At 38.1% G+C, this 24,680-nt stretch overlaps 1 protein-coding gene across 2 annotated transcripts in view; it reads right to left on the bottom strand.

Annotated features, from left to right (window-relative positions):
* LOC131153191 (uncharacterized) overlaps nt 1-24,680 on the bottom strand; it is a 135,496-nt gene that overhangs the window by 77,612 nt on the left and 33,204 nt on the right. For both annotated transcript variants that reach the window (XM_058105336.1, XM_058105343.1), the window contains exons 4-6: nt 24,206-24,319; nt 13,127-13,457; nt 6,074-6,253 (exon numbers count right to left, since the gene is read on the bottom strand). In XM_058105336.1, coding sequence (XP_057961319.1) covers nt 6,074-6,253; nt 13,127-13,457; nt 24,206-24,319 — 625 coding nt within the window. The remainder of the gene's footprint in view (nt 1-6,073; nt 6,254-13,126; nt 13,458-24,205; nt 24,320-24,680) is intronic.

The following is a 24,680-nucleotide window of genomic DNA, read 5'->3' as shown; positions in this document are numbered from 1 at the left end:
GTTGTTGAAGTTTGATAGTCTGCTACAACAGCATCTATAGATAAGATTATTGTTGGCACAATTCCTCACCACTACATTCCACATTGCCACCCTCATTAAGGAGACCCTCGTGGCTGGATTTTCATCAACTAGTTCCACTTTGTCAACATTATTAGCCTTAGCTACCAATTTTGTCATACACTTTAGCCAGCCCAACCTTAATACTTCCTCATCATTCTCTACACTTTCATAACAAAAGGAAATATATTAAGAAAGAAAGGAAGGCATTCCGGTAATGAGTCTGCATTCATTTTTAAAGAGACATTTGGATCAGTAATTCTGCACTCTCATTTTTTTTCCTTATTCATATCGTCTCTCTCCTCATTGCATAATGGGATTATTCCTTCTTTTCTATCATGAAGCACAATTACTTCTCTTGGGATTTCCAAAATCATAGGTCTCTTACTGATAGGGAAGTGGAGGAAAACTCATATGTGTTGTGTTTGTTGGAGACTTGGAGGGTTGTTGTCCTCCCAATAAGATCATAGACTGGCAGTTCCTATATTCTTTTTTATTTTCCGGGGGAGGGGGTAGGGGGGGCGGGGGTTGATTTGATCCATAAAAATGCCACCTTTTCACTTCATTGTAATACTTGGAAGGCCATAGTCCCCTCTAAGATTGAGGCTTTTATTTGGTTGGTTGTTCTAGAGTTAACACCAACAATGGATTGGAGAATAGCAAGCTTTCTAAGGCTTTATCTCTGGATGTGTGCATTATTTGTTTTGATAGTTCTGGTATGCCTCTCATTTTTTCTTGCATTGTTCTTTCTCATGGAGGGTATACCCAAACTCAGTAGATTATTTGTCGGTTGTTTCTTTTACAGGGTTTTGCAGGAGTAGAGATGTATTAGCTTTTTGGAGGTGTGGGTATTCTACTGTTTTGAGGGGTGTTTGGTTGGCACTGAGTGCTCGTATTTTTACAGGGAAGAAGAAGCCTTGTTATTTGCTTTGGGATAGGATCCAATATATTTGCAGGAGATTGTTTTAAGGAGATTTTTTCATATCTACAGCATGACTGGATGGCTGCATTATTTTGAATCTATTTTTTTATATTTTTGTGACCTTTCTTCTTCTTAGGAAAATTTTTTAAGCTCTTTTGTGTACATTCTTTCTTATTTAATGAAATCTCTTCTTTTTCTATCCAGGGGGGAAGAAAAAAAAAGGGAAAGAAGAGAACTAAAACTAAGAGCAGACAAGAAATCCTCAAAAAATAAATAAAAATAAAAAATAAATAAAAATAAAAAATAAAAAATAAAAAATAAAAAATAAAAAACCCAAAACAAAACAGGAACAAACCTAACAAAAGCTGTTAAAGCTTGTATACACTGGCCCAAAACAGCAGTACCTAATAGTTTGAGCATCAAGTAAAAAGCTACTCTAACATGACATCAGAACTGGTTACCAGGAGGTCCTAGGTTTCAGTCTACTAGCCCGCTTTTATTGTGTGGTGTTTAAAATTTATTATTCCCTATAACAGGTGCTTTTTATCATTTGTGTATCTCTCCACATGCTATTGGATTGCATGTGCAGAGGAGTATTAATGCAAACAAAGAAAACCTTTTTCAAACCCTTCCCATGATAATTAAAAGACAACTCAACTTAGCAATTATCCGTGGTCCCTTCTTTGTCTTACTATTAAAACCATCCATATTGACTTCTTTTAAAACCACAAGCCTGTTTTTCTATCAGTTGTTGTGCTTGTAAGTCCTCCCCAATATTCTCCGCCACATCAGAAAAAGGGGGTGAGCAAAATACAAGCATCAATCTGCTCAGTCACTGGCTTCTCCATGACCATTCCATCACCTTCAATGATAGTAACACCTTAAACCGTCCAATGGACAAGGAGGCACGTAAAATATTTCACCCAATAAATCAGAAGATATGATGCATACATAAGATATCAGTATCATCAATATAATTTCAATAAACAATTCTGGCAACTTCCAGCCTCCTCCAAGTTCAAAACTACTCTTTTCTTCTTGTAGTGCACATAATTCCGCTCATTGAAGTTCTCTATTAGCGCCCTTCTTCTTGCCGCTGCCTGTTTTTTCCTTTTGTTTTTTTCTTGGATAAGAAATATATATTAACTAAGTACAAACAAATAACAATACGAGGAGAACGAGATGCCCTCCAAAGAACAAATTGAAGAAATTGGAAAATTACAGTGATTCTGCCCTCCAATCCCTAACAAGAACAGGCAGCAACAAACCAAAAACCCAAAGAAATGGGCTACAAAGTACCAAGAACATTTCCGGCCCTTGAAAGTTCTCACATTCATCTCAATCCAAAGGAATCACAAAATAGCAAAAACTGCGCTGCACCATAAAGTTCCTCCCTCCCTACTCTCGCAGAATCCCCAATATCTCACTAGCATAAAATGTCTACGGCCCAAGATGGCACCCAAGCTTCACAAAAACAAGAAAAGACAGACCCCAGAAATGGGTCCTGAAATGAAGGAAGAGGCGTGCATTTGTTTCATTGGACTCAACGCACACCAAGCACGTATCAAGGTTAAGAACCTTGAAGGGCCTTCTAATCCTTAACAAATCATGTGTCTGTTGAAAGCCAAAGTCTAGAAGAAGTCCGAAGCTTGAAAGGAACCTTTGCCTCCCAAACGATGTGTCTTCAAGCCGAAGAAGGAGATCTAAGAAGGTGAAAGAAGTCGCTTCTTAGGGTGTGCTGATTTTCTTTTGCTATCTTTTACTTTTGTGTTTTTTCTTTTTTTGGTTTTCCTGGGGTTTCCCAGATTTCGTTTAGAAGATATCTCCTCTCCTGATTGTACATTCTTTCTTAATCTAATGAATTTCTTTTTCTATCAAAAAAAAAGGTGAAAAAAGAAAGACTTGGCATAAAAAGGACCTAAAAAATTGCCCTCCCAAACCCTCTCATCTAAATTTATCCACAGCATTAAGTAAGGTGATTAGTTCATCGACCTCTCCTTCATTGAGATTCACAAATAAAATGGAAATCTCAAGAAAGAGATCTCCACCCCACAGAAGAAGAAAAGAAAGTAATGATAGGTGCACTGGTGAAAGGTAGAAAGCTAATATAAGCAAGGCACTATCAACTCCAACAAACCCTCACAGGCCTCACCCACCAGGAATCCTTCCAAAACCAAACCCTGTAAGGGGTTGCATGGAATGGGATCATGGAACGGTGCATGGTCTAAAATGTGGAACTTTCAGGGTATACTTACGTAAATATATTCATCAAAATATGTAACAGCACTCATACATTTTGGGGAGGATGTTGAAGTGTGTCAAAATCCAGAAGAGATTTTCTGTTGTGAAATTGATAAATAATGAATTATTGTTAAAGTTCTCCACTTCAACTAATAAAAAAAATATTGCTATGTGAAAAATATTGAAATAAAACTAAAGATAGCTAGATTTAGTGCTCTAGAATGAAAATATACCATGCTTCAGAATGTGTGCACTAATACGTTGTTCACTATGGTGCTACTCACCACGGTGATACTGTCTTCTGGTAATTAAGCTACTGCCTATCCCGATGAACCCCACACTTGACTTTTATCACCTTGTACCATAAGGAGTTAACCTCTAAGGGAAACTCCACAACCACTTCCCAATCAGAGTGTTGTTTATGGGAACCACATTGCCAAGCCCCAACCCCCTTTCAGACTTAGGTGAACTGACCAGAGAAAGCCACGCATCATACTCTTTAGAGCCCTAGTGACACTCTTGGGCACATGAAATGACTTAGAAAGTAACTAGTAACATTAGAGAGGGCAGCAGTAATGAGGATGGTACAAACCCATAAAGATATGCATGTCTTTTCTACCTCTCAAGCCTCCTTCCAACCCTCTCAATCACAAGATCCCAGAAAACCTTGCCATCATGAAGGAAACCAAGACAGGAGAGCAGCCACTCTAAAGCAGCGCAACCACCAAGGTCTTAAACCCCTCTAAATCCCTGCCACTGGTTTTAATGCCAGCCACCCCACTCCTGGACAGGTAGATCTAGAATTAAAATAAGCTTCCCTTCTTCCCTTTGTTTTTTCTCTTATTGTAAGTAACCTCAACTTTCAGGCAACGGATATTTCCCTTATGAGGAATGATAGTGATGGGAGATTGAAAACCTTGTGGATAAAAGTGGACACCCTCTTGTCAACAGATGTTCTGAGCATGGAAAATGCCAAAACAATTGATCATATCTTCTTAAATTGTTCTTGGACCAGAAATTTTGGACCTAGTCATGGGACTACTCAGGCAGCAACAGGCTACTGCTATGACAGTAGGGGAAAAGTATGGGCATGGCAACATTGGCAAGGCATTTGCTCAAGGAAAGAAGGAAAACTTACTCTTGTTTACCTTACCAGTTTTGGATTGTGTGGAGAGACAGACTCCATCACAAGAAAAATCACTATCAGGCACACCCTCATCTTCAGAAGCACTGCTAATTTCCTTTTCTCTGTAATAACACTTTCCTCCCTAGCCTTCTTGTTTGAGTCTAACTTCAAGCTATTCAAAAATTATTCAATACAAAAATTGCCGCCACTATTTCTTTTGAAAAACTCATACACATGTCAGAACTGTTTTGACTGCCAACACAAGGATTTCCCTTTTCCACTCCCTTCTGCCTCAGCCTCGGATGAGTACAAACTTTGGACATTGCTAACTTTCTATCCCCTCCCCTCCACCACCCCCCAAATCTGTTCCCACCTTATCATTATTTGATCCATTACATCAGCAGTCCACCTTTCCTGCACCTTTCAAACATTTGCATGTCCTAAAGCGTCCAGAGAAATTTCTCTGAATTCCACAATAGCACTCAAAATACTCATTCACCCTCCACTAGGTCCACTTGGCAAAATCTCACGAGATTCACTCAAAAAGTTAAAGATCAGCAGAGAAGAAGCATTTGACGAACAAAGAAAATTTGTCTTCTCTGCCTGCACAACCTCCTGACGCCAGAATTGAAACAACGCTCCACTTCTAAGCCTTATGTCATATGAGCCTCTCCACCATCACTGATCTCTGTCAAAGCCTTATTTTTGGAATCAATGCCTCGACGAGATGGGCCACTACATTATAGTGTATGCCTTCATTTCCCTGATCATTAGAATGACAGTGTTGGGATACTACAGTTTCATAGGCTTCAGCAGGAACAAAGTAGCCCTTAACATTCAAATTATTTTTTCTGAGATTTAGGATCAATCCTACTGAGAATTTGATCCAAATCCAACACAATGTTCACTATTCAATGCCTGTGTCAAAGTTCATTCGAATTAAGACTCACCTCTTCCTGGAAACCCTAGCTGTGGCACACGTACAACTAGTGCAGCACACTCATCAATCATCACATACCTCAAACTCTATTCCAGCAGCAGCCACACTTCAAAGCTTCTGATCATTTTATACTGTATATCATCCCCCACTTCAAAACCCTGGCTTGTGCAACTCCACAATAGACTGCATAGATTCCATAAAACCTCACCACTGATCTTTATGTAACATCCCAGAAACAAAAGCAGAAAATCCTCACATCAAAACCCAATCCCACTTCAAGGAACTTAACCCTTTAATCATGCCTAACTTGCCATCCAGTACCAGAGCCTTCCGAAACCTTTCCAACGCACTAAGCACTTCAATCGAACAAAAACTCATGATAAACATTCCCCATTCAGTTGCACTGTTGCACATCACCTTGATGATCTACTTCAGCAGTTAATAGAATAATTGTACGCTATGTTTAACTGTTTATAACCAATTCAATCTTTTTTTATAGAATATAATGCATTTGATCTTACAAAAAGCTTTTCAAAAAAATAACCTCATATCACTAACATTATAGGAGGATTCAAAGAAGAGATACCTGTAAAAGCTTAGAGTGCATGAAATTGAAATTTTGAATAATAATAATTTGCTTTAATGATAAATGAACGGATAAATATAAAGATAACATCCATCCTACACCAACTCACTTCCAACAACATAAACTTTATGATGCTTAATAACTTCAACTTGAAATAAATGGAAATATGAAAAGCAAAATCCAAAAGAACACAAAATGTACCTTATCTTCAATTGAAGGGCAGTATCTAGGCCCCTTAGCTTCAACCCATCCTCCATATGTCGGAGTTTCATGCAGGTTCTCTTTAATCAGCTGGTGAGTGCTCTTAGTGGTACGTGTCAAAAAGCACAACATTTGCTCCCTTTCAATATGGAAATCAGGATCAAAACTGAACCAACCAACCTGTTTACCATAAGAACTCATTCAAGACAAGCGTCCATCCATTGACCACCAGAAGGAATAGGTAACAGAACATTTATACCGGTCTCTGTTTTTTTTTTTCTTTCTTTCTTTTTTTTTTTTTTACTTTTTTTTAATGGAAAAAGAAGCTTTATTACACAAAGCAAGAAACAGAAACAATAGCAGAGAACGAGAAGTCATCACACAAGAAACACAGGAGAAAGGAAAATAATCAATATAATAAATCCACCCAATCTTGGATGACATCCTGACAGCAACAGCTCTTAAAACAGCCTGCACTATAACCACAAAGAGAAGCAAAAAATCATACATCTGACCCAAAGAAGCCCCAGTGATAATATCCTCCCAAAAAAAGAGTTTTAGATTTCCTATCCAGCCAAATTCCCCAAAGCATGGCACGTATTGAACACCTCCACAGCCTCTTAGCATCCTTACCCTCTCCAAAATTAAGCAAGAACTCCTCCACAGATTTGGGACAAACCTACTCTTCAAAAATAACTTCGAAAAGTCAATTCCACAGACCCCAAGCAAAAGAACAGTGGACAAACAAATGAGACACGTCTCCAGAGCTCTTCCCACACATAAAACATGATATGTGGAGACAATGATTCAGAAGGCCTCCTACTTATCATTAGATTGTCTGTGTTTATTACGTACAACTGTCAACAACCAAGTGCACTATCTTAGAAGGAATATTAGCCTCCCATATACCTCAATGGAGAGGAAAAACTACATCAGCCTTCTTAATACAGTGGGAAAAGAAAGACCTACAAGAAAAAGCCCCTGAAGAATCAAAAGACCAGACCCTACCATCACTCCTACAGTCCTACAGAAGACATGGCAACCCTCCAGCAACAACAAGAAGTCTTATGTCTCACTAGATGTGTTCAGCTACATGAATCCTTTTATGCCAATTCACATAATCAAGGGCAGTTTCTTTGTCTTTCTTAAGAACAATTTATCCTTCCTCACTATCTCATTCCATGTTACTTTTTTCAGTCTACCCCTACCCCTTCCCCTACCATTATCAATAATAATAACTAGCTCACACCTCCTCACAATGTTCTACTTGGGCTGCGTTTCAATGCCTAAACCATCTAAGCTGCCCCTCCCTTATCTTCTATTAGTGTTATGCCTAACTTATTGTGAATATGTTCCTTAATTTCTCCTTTAACGTTTTACCACTCATCCACCTTACCAATTACATTTCGGCAACTATTACTTTTTGGATATGTTGTTTCTTACTTGCCCAATTTGATCCATAGAGCATGGCAGCCCTGCAGCACAATAAGCAAATAAGACAACTGATCCATTGCTTTATCATTTAAATCCGTTATTAAGTGTGAGCCCCAAGAAAAGGGAACCTCTCAAAAAATGAGAATGAGGTAATCACATCATTGTGGCGAGAAGAAAGAGGATATAAATGAGCAAAGGAATGGGATAATGGAACTCCTCCACCCAAACATCATCCCAAAACCTAATACGATTGCCACTAGTACTACTCAATTGAAACTTTGCTAAATTAAGAAGCAAAGGGAAAAGTTGAGAAATAAGCCTCCAAGGGCTCTAAGAATAACTCCTAAAGCTCAACTTAGCATCCCAAGATTCTTGAACATTTACTTGAATGCCATATTACTCATTATTACTTTAGGCCAAAGGAATTCGCCTCTAGGGGACACCATCACAACTTTACCCAAAAGAAACCCTCGAATGATTCAAGTGCCACTCTTAAATACCACATCTAGTGATAGATGTCACCAAAATCTTTTCAGAGCTGACATTAACCAGCCCAAAACCACTCTTACCAAATTAATTTTATGACCAGAGACTTTCTCAAAAATCTTAATGATGGTGAGAATGTTAATAAATGCGTCAAAATGATCATCAAGGAAAATAATAGAGTCAGAATTTCAGCTTAGACGCCATCAACTCCTGTCCGTCCAGCTTGATCCCCTCACAACATCCCACCCCCCACTTCAACAGCCCTGTCTACCATTCTGCTAAAGACATCCACCAAAAAAAATAAATAAATATAGGGAATGAGGGTCCTTCCTCAAAAACACCCTGCCCGAGTAACTCTATCATAAGCCTTCTAAAAAATCTAATTTGATCACAATGCCTTTTTTCTTACTATAACAAACATTCCCCACCACCTCATAAGCTACTAAATATCATCCGCAATCCGCCTTCCTCCCACAAAAGCACTTTGTGCCAAAGATAGTATCACTAAAGGCAAAACTCAAACTATTAGCAAGAACCTTAGCAATGATCTTGTACATACTAGAAACTAAACTAATACGCCGAAACTCCAACACACTAGAAGACAATTTTTTCTTAGGCGCTAAAGCAATGAAGGTAGAATTAACACTCTCCCTGAACTTACCATTAGCATGAAACTCATACAACAACCTCATTAAGTCCTCCCTCAATCCAGTCCAAGAGCCTTATCTATCTCTAAACTAACACTACTACCCTAACCTCTTCCACAAAAGGCCTCTTCAACAAAGATAACTTTCTATCCAGTATACAGGATAGGACTCCACTCCAGTCCATTGGTCCTTGGCCTTTCCAACTCCTCCTTAGTAAGAAGATCTCTAAAACTATCAGTAGCCTCTTCTGCTATCAATCTAATATCAGTGACTAACTCCCCGATCCTCAACTTTGATTCTTGAATAGACTTCAACTCTTCTTCCCATTCGCCATCTTGTGAAAAAACTTAGAAATTCCCCTCCCAAATCCATATAAACTAAGTTTCTTGCCTCCAACCTCTAACCTCATCCAAAAGAACACTTCTGAACTAACTCATTAACTTCATCCTCTCTAGAAAGCATTTTCTCTCAACCTCCTTCCTATCTATCACTCTCATTTCACCAAAAAAGAAAAAACTCACTTTTTTCGCTCTAATAGTTGAAATCGCCTCTAAATTCCAATTTTTTAGCATCCCAGTACCCTCAAGCTTCTTCATAAATCTTAAACCCTCCCACCCAACAACACCAAACATACTCCAAATTTCCTCAATTAAATTACGAAAGCCATCATGATTCATCCACATGTTTTCAAACCAGAAAGGAGTTGGACCCCAACTAACCTTCCTGAACTCCAAAAAGACAGGAAAATGATCAGAAACTGGTCTAGCTAGAATCTCTTGAGTGAGATAAGGAAACTGTTCCTCCCACTCATTGCTAAATGCCAACCAGCCCCCCCCCCCCCCCCCCCCACAACTCCCACACCGGGAAAAATAAACTAAAAGCCCTATAACCAAGTAAATAAAGCACTCCATAACAGAATATTTCTTAAATAATAATCCCTATAAGTTCCATGGACTCGCATGAGATATATTGCCCCTCACCCTTCTAGACTTTTCTTCTTGGCTATAACGGCTATAAATGTTTCATTCACTCTTTCCCACAACCCCATTACAATGCGAGTCTAAAAAAAAAAAAAAACTCATAATATCATCCTGCAGAACTCCCCAACCATCCTAAGAAGCCATGGTAAAAATGATGAGGGCCCAGAACTATATCTCTGCCCATTTCAAACAGTCATTTAAGTTCATCAACTTCAAAATGCCAATCTAACCAAATAGTTATCTGCCCTTGTAGGAATATAGGCCCCTCAGGCCTCAATCTGATGTCAATGATGATGGCAGTCCTCTGTATATAGATGCTAAAAAAAAGCGAGTTATCTCATTTCATAGCTGCTTTTGATCCCTTACGAGATCTCCTGATTGAAGTTCCAACTGCTTCATAAAACTAGTCCTTTTCCTACCATTGGATACCCTAAAAAAAAATCTGAACTACAATCCCTCCCCCCCTTTCACCCATTTTATCCTTCATTTTTTTACACCAACTCATCTCCTCCCTCTCAGCAACAACAGCCCCAACTCATTATAAAGATGAGCCCTTCTCATCCTGTCCTCCTCACCCAACAACTGGTTCACTTTTTCTCATCATTTTACAGCCCTCCCAGCCCAAAACAATACAGCCACTCTACCAAACCTTAATTTTCTAATATGAAAGAAGGGTGTGTCAACTGCATGTTCTCAAATCTAAATGGTGTAGGGCCTCACCAAATAGTATTAGAGTCTACAAGCACCAAACAATTAACAAATATAGGCCAAACCAAAAATTCTTGCACAACATTAGGGAAAAGCTTCCCACTAATGCTAAACAAAATTCCACCAATCCTAAAAGAGACCTGCCTATCACCTCAAGGCACCCACAAAAAATTGCCATTCCTAAGGCGCCACAAATCCCAAGTGAAAAAAAAAATGATAATTAAAGAAAATATAAGGATGAGGGCTTGTGGTTATTGTTTGCCTCCTTACCCTAAAGGAAAAATAGTAATATCCTCTCCCCCTTTGGCTCCCTTTAGGCACAAAGAAATATTTAATAAAATAGGCATATCACCTATAACAAGAAGAATGCTTTCGAAATTTGAGTAGTCATATTAGAGATCACTTGAGATTTACCCAAGACTTTATCAAAACTAGCTTCAAAACCAATAAAAGCAAAATATGAGTTTTATGAAATAATGGCCAAAGATCCTTCCTTAATTTCAAAGTTTTGAAGGCCAGCTTGACTCAAATAGCAAACACAAACATATGCATTCTTAGAGTTCCTCCTAGAGCCCAAAGTCCACCCCTTCCTCGCCGGCTGAATAAATAAGACAGACAATCCCCCAAGCTCATTTTTTTAGATAATAAAAGAAGTTATATTAGATTGAGAAAGAGACATTCCCCCAAGCTCATAGAGCCCAAGCTTGATGCCTCATTAAATTTAATCTTTCATCACTTTCATATTATTCTCCTAAATCACGATTTTCAGTTAAATGTTCCAGCAAAAACCCTCTTTCAGATACACCCATACTGCCATAGACCTCTTCCTCCTCCTCAGTAAAGCCCTCAGACAAAGGAGTTACTCTCATCAACCCCCATCACCACCTCCTTACACTTCACTTTCACCTAAAATAATCCTTTCATCGTGAACTTGCTCATCTCATCTTCCATATTTCTGGCAATACTATAATCACAACTTCAGAACCCCCCACTATTCTAAGAAAGTCCTAGTGCACACTCCCCTTCTCGTATTATTACTTCCAGCCAATCATGAAGAATACCAGTACAGTCACTTGCATAAATGCCAGTATTATTTTCTATTTAGACTATTTTTGGTGTTCGAATCCCTTCCCTTGACTCAATGACGTCCAAACTCCTTTGAAAGCCCCTTGCTAATCCTTCAAACTACTCAGCTTCATCTCCTTCAACACCCATTGCAGAAACTCATTTCCAACAAAAGGAGATACCAAAGTGGGCTTTAATTTGGCTGCCTACAAGGATATTTTCTTAACTCCTGCCCCAGCACCTACTATTGGGCCCAAGTGGCTAAGGTCAGACTTACTAACAACTCCTACAGGCCCAATCTCTTCCAGCCCATATGCCCTGTTCTCCTTCCATATGGACCCCCACTATGAACTAAAAATAGCCCCAGATTCCCAGTAAGTAAAGGCTTGGTAATATTCCTTCCAATCCCCAGCCCATCATCTCCTACCAAATTGAGATCCCTTTACTTCAGCAAATCTTGGGTAAATTTTGAATTGACCTTATTCCGGAGATCCTTGCCCTACAACACTGCCATTTCAACTGCAATTTCCCACCCTCCTTTCTTCAACCTGCAATTTCTGGCCAAACTTTCCAGCTATGCTTCCAACCCCAGATTCAATCATTTATGCATAGCTAGGTTTTTCCTCTAATCTCAGAAAAATACACTTCTTCCTATGAGCAACCATAATATTGACAGAACCACAATCTCCACACATCAGCTCTCCTTCACCCTGCCAAGTGACAAATCCTTGTCCTTCTGAAATTCCATACAATATCAGAAACTTTTCCACCATCCTAATGCTTCATCTCCTTTCAGAGTTTTCAGAGCCCTTTTGCCTAAATCAAACAATTTCTCAATAGAACCTGAAAGATCAAATTTATTTTCCATAATTAACATTAAAATGACCCCATTCTGAAATCTAAGCTTTTTAACCCATGGATATACTGATTTTTCTGAACAGAACTGCTTAAGTTAGTCTCTCACCCAAGAATACTCGCACTCCTAAAACCAACAGAGATGACCTTTGTCCAGATTTCTCTAGCCATCATATTTCTCAAAATGGAGAATTTTTCTGTTTTCTTTGATGAAAGAAGATGAGGCCATGAAGTGTGACCTCCTTCCCGTCACCATCATTCTAGTGTGCACACACTGCTAATCACTGTGCATACATGCTTCTAGTCACTCTGTTCACACACTGTGCATCCATCACTCCTTCTGCTCAAGCCCTCTCTCAAAGAAATTCATCTTAGTGAAAAAAAAATTACAAAGTCCCTCATTTGAAAAACTATGTAGATGGAAAAAAGGAGGAACATTCCAGAATTAATGGATATTTACAGTGCATCGGGCTCTCTCAAGTGTCATCGTCATAAAACTCAGTGAGGGATAGGGGCAGACCCAAGTCCAAAAAGCAACTGCCGTGTAGGTTTTAGTACTTCACTCCCTCCCCACAACAAACCTCATAAACTTGTCCCTGTAAATGCTGGGTTTGATGATATGAAGATAAAAATCATAACAACCTCAACTCCAGCAGTAGATAATTTGCCAGTCTAGCAGAGAACCTGAGCAAGAATCCAAGAAAACATACAGGAAGTCTCTAGGCCAACAACTCAGTGACTAGGTTTACCAAAGTACAGAATTAAGTGTATAACATAAATGTGCTGAATGTTATTTATATAGTTCACACATTTTCGGTCGTGCATTGTGTTAAAAAAATAAATCTACTTGACATAAGTATGAGATTAAATGGATCGACCTCTTCATCTCCAGGTTGGGGCTCCAGCCCAGAGAAGTCTACAGTACGATAGTCCACACGTGCAGGGGTGCCTGTTTTTAACCGATCAATTTCAAATCCAAGATGCTGCAAGTTTTCAGTAAGTCCATGCGACGCTGATTCACCAGCTCTGCCGGCAGGCATAGAAGTTTTGCCAACCCAAATTTTACCACTCATAAAAGTGCCAGTTGTGAGAATAACAGAAGGAGCATAAAAGTTCATCCCAAAGAACGTCCGAACACCTTCAACATTGTCATTCTTTCCCAATAAAATGTCTGTTACCATTGCCTCTCTAATGGAAAGGTTTGGAGTGCTGAAATGAAAGTAAAATACAATAATAAGAAGATGATATGAGAATAGAACACAAAGAAATAGTCATGCATTGCTCCTTACCAAATATACTAACAACCGGAACCAAGCTGATTGTAAACTAAGAAGAGGCTTTCAACAACACATATAAAACTGCACTATTATTTTGTTTCACTACATTCATTTGCATTAAATGATATCTCCACAGTTAAAACCAGTTATTATTAGAGTTAGAAATAATTTTTAAAAAAGAAATTTAAGAAATGAACAAGATGTTTGTTTTTGGATCAAAATATTGAGAATGTGATCCAATTAGACGTTCAAGGCTTGCAAGAAGGTGGTCAGCTTTGAGCCTTTGAGGGGAATGTGAAGCTTTTGCTATCCATTATCAAGACTGCCAGACCAGATAATTTCTCCATCACACTAGATGAAAAAGCTTGTTGGTGGATTACAGAGCAAACAAAGATTTTCTGGTCCAAACAGGAGAACCATCCTTGGGTTAAATCTTTCAGGGATACAGGGTCCTATATAATAATGGGGCCCTTGGTGAGTAGGATATGCCAGACCAATGTAATCAAGGAATTCATGAAATCTGGCATAAACCAGATTGTAAGGATTCCAGATGGTGCAGAGGCGATAGGTTGGAGGAGACTACAAAAAACAATGGAAGCACTGGAGTCTGGAGCATAGCTATGCAAACATAGAGGTTTCCAATGGAGCATTCACTGCCCGTAGATGGGCAGACTGTTGCAAAAAAAATTTCTTCAAGGGTATTCAATTTTTTGGCATACTAATTAAAAATAAATAAATAAATAAAACTCTTTTTGAAAATTGCTAGCATAAGCCTCTAATAAGAAAAATGGTATCATACTATCATCTCCAAATTGCAAATGAAAAACCTCCACATCGTCTTAAGACAGTGTATATCTGCAACTTTTGTGCTGGCATGCAGTCAAGATTGCAACCAACATTTGCCATTTTTAATTAGAGCTCCTTGAGAAACTACGATGCATAGCATCATGTTCTTTTACACCCACATAGAACAGGATCCTTGTTTCTTCACTTCTACCTTCTAGATCTATTTTGGAAAACCCTTGCTGGGGTTCTACATTGAACTGAGTAAATGATCAAACCAACCTTTAATAGTGTAACAAAATGATATTTTTCTAATCTTCCCCATTTTCTGGAATAATCACAGCAAATTGAAAAGACAAGCTACATATCTTCAAAAAAATTCTAGAAGAAAGAAGGTCGGAAACACAAGTGAGACGAGCTAATTAGTCTCGTTCTTCTGTCATCCCAACTGAATAGTGCTGATATCATGTCTCTGTACGAGATTGCATTGATCTTCTTCTCTGTTTCAGAACCAAAAATCACAAAGAAATACTGCTCTGCACCAAGATTATTATGACAACAATATACCCTTTTATGGTCTCACAAGCAGCCCAACAGAACTGTCAATTCCATCAGTTCTTGAACGTTATGTATATAAAGACTCAATCTACTATATTCAATTATTTTTGCAGTTTCTTTCAAAACCTTGCTCATGTTTTTTAAATGCATTTAATATTTTACCATGTCTATTGGGACTTGGTCTTCTTCCCTAAAGCACTCACACTTCAACAAGAGGGGGTACTGTCCATGTCCAACACAAGGCGTCCATGACATGACAATTCTCAGGCAAGTGGGGCTTATTTTTATTTCAGGACATGTCCTACAGAGCAAAATTTAGTGTCAAACACATGCATAACACAAAGGTATTATTATAAGGAAAAAGAATAAAATTCTCATAGCCAATGTTGTGCCATTATAAATATTGATAGATTTCTTATATTATATAAAAAAGGAATATTGTCTAAATTAAGAAAATTTGTACCCTGCATCTATCACACTACCAAAGAAAACCCTGCATCAACCAATGAAGAGCTTGAAAATCAAAAGGACCACATTTATCAACATCATATGCAAATTCAATGATGCTTGAATATCATTTAAAGGACCATATTTTGATTTTAAAAAATGTGTTATTAACATAATAAAAAGGCATCCCCAGGCCACAAGGCTCCTCGTTTCGCGAGGGCAAGGGGAGGGTCATTACAGTGTATGCCTTATCCCTACTTTTATGCAAAGAGGTTGTTTCCTTGGACTCGAACACATGACCAACTGATCACAAAAGAGCAACCTTACCCTTAAGCCCACCCTCATGTTATTAACACAATCACATATAAAAATATATATGTTTTTTATCTGTTTCCTTGTTGTATCTTCAATTTTTAAGATTTGGTGTGTCAATGTGATGCAAACAGGGATAGAAATAGAACAAGAAATTCAGTAATAAAGACTGAGAGTTCATAATAGTACTTCAGCGACCTTCTTTGATTCAAGCAACTAAGAAATCTGTAAAATAGTGAAACGATGACTGCAGTGAATTTCAGTTCAGAAAGTAAGACGAATTCTGGAAACCACAGCTACTTAATTCTCAAATTATTACCTGCTTTGGCACTGTTTCAGAACAGCAACAGCAGATTTCTGCTAGCCTCTCATGCATTTAGCTGAGATGGAGGAACTGGTAGGCACCACGACGTCAAATCCTCAAAACCTTAGCCTCCAAATCTTCACAACCCTAGCTGGTCTGGGGCTGAGCTCAGGAGAAAAAATATTCTCAAAGATAAAATGCCAAAAAACCCTTGGAAAATTGGCTGAAGACTCCTATTTATACTAGGGTTGAAGATTTCAAGAAAAGCCAACTCTTATTTTGCACATAACCCCCTCTAAAAACCACTTATCTCCTAAAGCCCCACCAAAAATAACTACAACCACAAAAATACCCCTGAATATTACAAAATGACCCCACAAAATTAATTTGACCAAAATGAGCCCCAAAATTTGGAAATCACTAAAATACCCTAGCACCAAAAAATAGAAACACTAGATAGAAGCAGAAAATTGAATAAAGACTGCTGATTGCATGACAATGCATCAGACACATGTCAGCCTGGAAACCCATGCGCATGTCTGTGCTTCAATTGTCCTATTTCCATAGTTCACTATACAAAAATCCTACATCTAATATATAGCAGATGAATTGAGCTTAATTATAAGTGCAAGGAAGGGTAGAAAGGATGCCCTTATCTTTTCTACTACTTTCCATCTTTCATTTCAGTTATATAGGATGTTGCTAACAGATTTTATCTGTTTTAATCAATATTTAAATACAGTCCACAGATATTGGGAAAGGAATGATGTCGAAGGTCCATAAGTGCAATGGGGAAGATGACCACTCATGCTGTAAGTAATTTATGTGGGACTGTTTGGTATTACTATTTATAGTTTTTCGCTCTAAATATTAATGGATCAGAAATGAATTTATATTATAGTACTAGTGTGGAAAGAGTACATATTCTTCATATACATATTCATTAATTGCAGCCCCTTGCTAAAGTGATTAGCATTTTGGAAGAAAAAATGGACATTGTGCACTAGAGACTCACACTTGTCTTCTGCAACTTCTCAGAGCCCTCCTTGAGAGTGACAAGGATATGTAAGAATTCATGCTTAACATCGTAGTCAAAGGCGAAAGGCACAAGGCGAAGGCATGCACCTCATGAAGGTGAGGCGCACAACTATTAAAATTGTGAACAATGCCTATTTGATGGGTAATTGATATATGAACACATCAATATCATAATAAAAGAGTACAATAAAAGATTCCAAATTCTAAAATCTAAAAATCCTCCTCAGTCATCACTTAAATTGATAAATAAATTAAATTCAAGAAAATGTATAGTTTATATACAATTTCCAAACAAAACAGCAGCTAAATTCAGTAACAAATATATATATTAACTTGCATTAAACTACAAACAGTCAATATAATTAATTACATATTATATAATATTAACTTAATGGCTTAATGCAAATTAATGTATAACTGGCCAAGAGCAGGGCAGCCTGCCAGCCACCAGCATGCAGCATCAGCAGCAAAATACTGAGCCCTGAGGCTAAGTTTCGAAGAGCAAAGAGTAATAAAAAGAACGCGAAGATCTGGCAGCAAGCCTAACATGGCCAAGACTCAATCTCAATTTCTCAAGACGTATTTTCAAAGAACAGAAGAAAAAGAAGGGGGCATTTGGTAAAATTAGGCGTTTAGTGCTCAACACTGAATTCAAACCAGTTTTTGTGAACCAGTTCTGAATTGAACTTGAACCAGTAACTAAATTTAAAATCTGAATTATTTTAACTATTTGGTATCTAATATCTAAATGTTTGTTGTTTTTCAAATTTAACTTTCTCAAAGCTTAAGAGTATAAATGTTTGATAAAATTAATGAGCAATTACATAAACTAAATTTTAAATTTAACATAAATAATACTTTCTTATCATATATTTAATTAAAAATTAAAATAAAAGTACTATAATTCATTATTTTATAAAATTAAAATTTATTATTTTATTTTAATCACTTGATTATTGAGATTTTTGTCATTCTCATTTTTATATAAGGGATACAAATGGAAAAGAGACCTCTAAATTGAAATCAAACATGTTCCCATGTCTGATTCGATCAAAGGAATTTTAAGAAAATTCAGAGCTGCCACCAAACGCTCTAATATCTAATAGGTTCACTTATTTAATGAATCAATCCAGACACAGCCTCTGTTCAAAGGTCCTTCAGACTAAACAAATGCCCCCGAAGAAGAAGAAAAAGAATACAGCAGTGAGCCCTTGAAGTTGAAGATGAAGAAGAAGAAAAAGAAGAAAAGAAAAAAGAAAAAAAGAAAAAGGAAGAAGAAGACGACTTACCACTTGAAGCATTTTGAAGACTCACGAAGACTGGCAATGACGACTCACTAGTTCATGTCAACGGAACAGCAAACAGCAAAAGCCTTGCTGTCCACATTTCTTTCCTTATTTCAGCCCAAAATTATTTCCTTACTTCCATTCATTATTCTGTACAGTTAGCATATATTTTTGACAGAATATAGTTTACACGTGTAGGGCTTGACAGATTATAGTTTACATGTATAGGGCTAGAATCATGTTGGAACTTATTTGCTTTCCATGTATAGCATTCTTGTAAAGTCTATATATGATATACAGAACTCAAGGCCAAACAATTCGGCCATTCACACAATACTTTGACATGGTATCAGAGCCAACCGACTGAAAATTTTTTTCCCCTCGAATTTCTTTTTGTTTTCTCAGTTTCGGAGGTGTCTCTCGTTTCTGTGGCTGTCGTGGGTCTATTCTCTTCTGGAATTTTTGGTTCTCTGTTTTTCAGTATTTTTTAGGCTCAGTAGCTGTTGGCGCAGCCCTAATCTTGATTTCTCAGAAAATCTGTAACTGAGTGGCTATCGGAACAGCTTTTTGTTGCTGTTCCGGTTTTTTCTGTCCTTGTGATTCTCGGCACAGCAGGTTTCTTGGTTCACGATTTATTTTTAGTGCAGGCAAGTCCATTGGAACAGCTTTCTGTTGCTGTTTCTGGTGCTTCTCTGTCCTTGTGATTCTCAGCACAGCAGGTTTCTTGGTTCACAATTTATTTTTTAGTGCTGGCAGGTCAATCTGGGTTTTCGTTGTACCTGCGTTGATTTATTTTTGGGCTTCTCGATTTTCAGGTAATATTTTTCTTTCGACACAGTCTGTTTTTTTTGGGCTTCTCGATTTTTCCCTTCCCTGTATTTAGCATGGACTCCACACCTGTGTGTGCCAAGTTTACGGGCAACAATTATTCTACATGGGCTTTTCAATTTGAACTTTTACTTAACGGAAAAGATCTTTAGGGTCATATTGATGTTTCTGTTCCGGTTCTTTTCTGTCCTTGTGATTCTCGGCACAGCAGGTTTCTTGGTTCGCAATTTATTTTTAGTGCAGGCAAGTCGATCGGGAAAAGCTTTCTGTTGCAGTTTCTGGTGCTTCTCTGTCCTTGTGATTCTCGGCACAGCAGGTTTCTTGGTTCACGATTTATTTCTTAGTGCAGGCAGATCGATCTTGGTTTTCGTTGTACCTGCGTTGATTTATTTTTGGGCTCCTCGATTTTTTGGTAGTATTTTTCTTTCGGCACAGTCTCTTTTTTTTTGGCTTCTCGATTTTCTCCTTTATTTAGCATGGCCTCCGCACCTATGTGTGCCAAGTTTACGGGCAACAATTATTTTACGTAGGCTTTTCAATTTGAAATTTTCCTTAACGGAAAAGATCTTTAGGGTCATATTGATGCCACGGGTTGTGCACCCAATACTGATAAATCCAAGGATTCAGTATTTGCTCTTCTCTGCTGAATCACTCTCATGTTCCTTCTCTTGATGTTTGTTTTGGTGAGTTACTTTGTGAAGAACAACGGCTTAGTACTCATGTTATTATGGCACGATCTCATGGTAGTTCAAGGTCCATCCCTGTGGCTTATGCTGCTCAACAACGAGGCCCGCCTGCGCATTCTAGTACCTAGCAGTGTTTTTGCTGCAAGGAATTTCAGCATATCGCTACTAATTGTTTCAAGAAATATTGCTCTAATTGCAAGAAGGGGGGTCACTTTATCAAAGACTGTCATATACGCCCTCAAAATCATCAAGCCTAGGCATTTCGGACTTCTGTTATTGTACCCCCCACAATGACTTTTGCTGCCTCTGGCTCTTCTTCAGGTGACTCCTATGTTCCTGCACCTCCTGTAAAGAATTACTGCAAACCCGAAATGGTGCAACAGATGCTAATTTTGGCATTATCAGCAATGGGGCTCCAAGGTAACAATCTACTAAACTCTGGTATGTGGACTCGGGTGCCTCTAATCACATGACGAATAATCCCACAACTCTGTCATGTTTGGCCCTACACTGGTCAATCTGCTATTCAGACTGCCAATGGCAGTTCTTTGCCAATAGCTGTTGTCGAAGATGCCTCTTCTAAATTCACTAATGTGTTTCTTGCTCCTCAACTTTCTAAGAATCTTATTTCTGTTGGTCAATTAGTAGATAACAATTGTGTTGTTAATTTTTCTAGTGGTTGTTGTGTTGTGCAGGACCAAGTAACGATGGAGCTGATCACGAAGAGACCTAAAGTGGGGTGCTTGTTTCCACTACTTTTGCCTATTCCAGCATTTTCTCCAGTTTCTTCTTTAAGTCTTTTGGTTGTAATAATGTTTCAGATCTTAGTATGGTGTGGCATCGTCGTTAAGGTCATCCCAATACTCAGATCTTATCTCATGTATTGAACTCAGGTTTACTTGGTAATAAAGAATGTTCTTCTTTATCTCGAGTGTGCTTCTTGCAAACTTGGTAAAAGCAAAACTGTTCCCTTCCCTTTGCATGCTAGTCGAGCTTCTCAGTGCTTTGATCCTATCCATAGTGACGTTTGGGGACCTTCCCCAGTTAGTTCACATGAAAAATTTAAATACGATTTGATTTTCATTGATGATCATAGCAGATTTACATAGGTCTACTTTCTTCGCTCTAAATCTGAGGTTTTTCGTAGTTTCACTGGGTTTTTAGCATATGTTGACAAACAATCTTCTGTTTCTATTAAGACATTACGTACAGATTTCGGTGGTGAATATTTGTCCACTGAGTTTCAGGCATTTTTTACTTCTAAAGGTATTATTCATCAATGTTCATGTCCCGCTACTCCCCAACAGAATGGAGTACCGAACGCAAAAATTGTCATCTCCTAGATGTGGTACGTACTCTTTTGCTGGAATCCTCTGTTCCATCCATGTTCTAGGTTGAGGCTTTGAAAACTGCTACATACTTGATAAATCATTTACCTTCTTAAGTCCTACTGATGGAGTCTCCCTATTTCCGCTTATTTGCTAAGCAACCTAGTTATAATAACCTCCGTACCTTTGGTTGTATATGTTTTGTTCATTTACCTCCTCATGAGCGACATAAATTATCTGCTCAATCTGTTCGATGTGCATTCTTGGGATATAATGATCCTACATTACATTGTACATGCATTTCTAGGAATTTATTTTCTTTGAAAATCAACACTTCTTTCCTATGTCCTCTTCTACTATGATTCTCCCCTCCTTTGAGGAGCAGTTCTCGGATCTTCATCAAGTCAGCTCTCATTTTAAACCAGGTATTGTGCATACGTGACGCTCCCGCCCACGGTCTCTTCCAGTGGCTCACCTGATATCTTATCCTACCACGCTCTAGATTCAGTCAGTTGCAACACCTCCAAAGCCTTTGGTACATCACTCTCCTCAAGTGTCTGTACCCTCGGATAGGTATGGGTTTCCCTCTTCCAGTTCTGGCAATTCTATTTCAGCTCTTACTGTTGCATTGTCCAATTTAGATATTCCCACATTCTACTCACACGCTGCCAAGCATAATTGTTGGCGACAAGCTATGCAGGAAGAAATTTCCGCTCTAGAGGCCAATCACATCTGGGACATTGAGCCTTGTCCTCCCACCATTGTTCCACTGGGTTGCAAATGGGTTTACTCGCTCAAGATCTGATCTGATGGAAGTTTGGATCATTACAAAGCTCGCCTTGTTGCATTTGGGAATAATCAGGAATATGGTGTCAATTATGAAGAGACCTTTGCTCCTGTGGCTAAGATGACTACTGTTCGTAAGATTCTGATTATTGCTGCTTCCAGTGATTAGCCACTACATCAGATAGATGTCAAGAATGCTTTTCTTCACAAGGATCTTAAAGAGTGTATTTATATTAAGCCACCCCCGGGCTTGTTTCCCTCTCCTGCTTCACATGTGTGTAAGCTTCGTCGCTCTCTTTATGGTCTCAAACAAGCTCCGAGGGCCTAGTTTGATAAATTCCGCACCACTTTATTACAATTTTCATTCAAGTAGGCAAGTATGACACTTCATTGTTTCTTCAGAAATCAGACATGGGTATCGTTGTTCTTTTGGTTTATGTTGATGATATTGTGATAACTGATTCTGATTCTGCTTTACTTGCTCAGCTCAAGACTCATCTCTCAAAGTCCTTTCATATGAAAGATCTTGGGTCTCTCACATATTTTCTTGGTCTTGAGGTGCATCGTAGTCCCTCTAGTATTTCACTCAATCAACATAAGTATGCTAGTGACTTGGTAGCTACAGCTGGCCTTCAGGAGAGTACTTTTGTTGATACTCCCATGGAATTAAATGTCAAGCTTCGCAAAGAGGAGGGTGACTTACTTGCTGATCCCAGCTTATACCAGAAGTTGGTGAGTAGCCTTGTTTATCTCCCCATTACTAGACCGGACATTTCTTTTGTTGTACAGCAAGTCAGCCAATTTCTTCAGACTCCTCGTCATCTTTATTTGGCTGCTGTCCGTAGGATCATACTTTATGTTCAGGGCACTTCTGCCCGTGGCTTATTCTTCCCTGCAACCAATTCTACTTGCCTTGCTGCTTATAGCGATGCTAATTGGGCTGATTGTACGGATACACGTCACTCCATCACTGGTTGGTGTGTGTCCTTGGGTGATGCATTAATCTCTTGGAAGAGTAAGAAGCAAGACAAAGTTTCTAAGTCATCGACAGAATTTGAATACCGGGCAATGTCCCTTGCTTGTTCTAAAATTATTTGGCTTCGAGGTTTTCTTGCTGAGCTAGATTTTTCTAAGACCGATCCTACACCTCTACACGCCGATAATATCACAGCCAATGCTGTCTATCATGAGCGCACAAAGCATATTGAAGTCGATTGTCACTCTAACCATGAAGCATTTGAAGCTCGTGTTATCACTCTTCCACATATTTCGACTGAATTACAAATTGCTGATATCTTCACCAAGGCTCTCACTCGTCATCGACATTGCTTCCTAAGTAGCAAATTGATGAATGTTGATCAACCCGCATCAATTTGAGGGGGAGTGTCATTGGAACAGCAAAAGCCTTGTTTTCCACACTTCTTTCCTTATTTCAGCCCACAATTATTTCCTTATTTCTCCATTCATTATTCTATATAGTTAGCATATATTTTTAACAGATTATAGTTTACATGTATAGGGCTTGACAAAATATAGTTTACATTTATAGGGCTAGAATCATGCTGGAACTTATTTGCTTTACATGTATAGCATTCTTGTAAAGTCCTCATTATGGGTGGAGTTCTTGTTCTTTGTTTTGTATACTCTTATTTCTTAGTATATTCTTTTTATTCCAATCAATAAAATGAAAGAGACATGAATAAGGAGCACACAAAAGAAAATTTGTCAAGAAAATTTTCTGATTTGTTTAAAATTTGTATTCGCCTGAGGAAAAAAAATTAGATCTACCTTCACCAGACCCTGCCGTAAGCAGGAGCCCTGTGCATTGGCTGATGTTCATTAAAAGTTTTACCACTGAAAGAATATAATGCACTTTTGTGCTATATATCTTTTATGTGTTATACAGACATATATTTAATAGGATTAGAACATTAGCAAGTTCTCATTTGACAATATAATATCCAGAAGATCCAAAAATTCTTTTCTGTTTGCGTATCAGGTTAAGTTAGTCACAGAAAATCTCTTTATTTTCAGCTATGTATCTTTTATGTGTTATACAGACATATATTTAATAGGATTAGAACATTAGCAAGTTCTCATTTGACAATATAATATCCAGAAGATCCAAAAATTCTTTTCTGTTTGCGTATCAGGTTAAGTTAGTCACAGAAAATCTCTTTATTTTCAGCTATGCCATGCCATATATTGCAAAGCATAAACCATTAAGGCGTGAAACTTGTCATTGAGACTTCTAATAGATTAAAAACAAAAGGACACCCAAACTGAAACTATAATAACACAGAAGATTAAACTAATGAGCATACCCTTCCACAATACATTTCATCCGCATGGCATATTCTCTCTTATCAGTCTGTGCGCGCAATGCCCGAACAGCTGGGCCTCTTGAGCTATTGAGAACACGCTTTTGTAAATAACACCTAAAGTTATTGATGAAAGCAATGATTAGTTCTATGAGATAACTGAAAAAGAATATGTACATAGATGTGTTTGTCATGATTAAATCATATAAAGACAAGCATAGTTGAGAAACTCTACAATCAGAGAATAAGAGGCACAACTCTAGGTTACAAAGTAACAGTTTAATATCAAGAAATACCCATCAATTAAATAATCTATACAAATAGTACTAAGAATCATAGCAACAAGTTGTATTGCATTTCCTTCAAAGCACAAAAAAGTAATCTAATCCAAGACACTAAATACATCACATATCATAAGACTGTCAGTCATTAAATCCAAGGAACCGGAGTAGCTTAAATACGTTAAGCCGCTTGTTAA

This window comes from Malania oleifera, chromosome 1, assembly GCF_029873635.1.
Source record: "Malania oleifera isolate guangnan ecotype guangnan chromosome 1, ASM2987363v1, whole genome shotgun sequence".
NCBI lineage: Eukaryota > Viridiplantae > Streptophyta > Magnoliopsida > Santalales > Ximeniaceae > Malania > Malania oleifera.
Note: the sequence above shows the minus strand (reverse complement) of the source record. Positions and strands in the feature narration are given on the sequence as shown.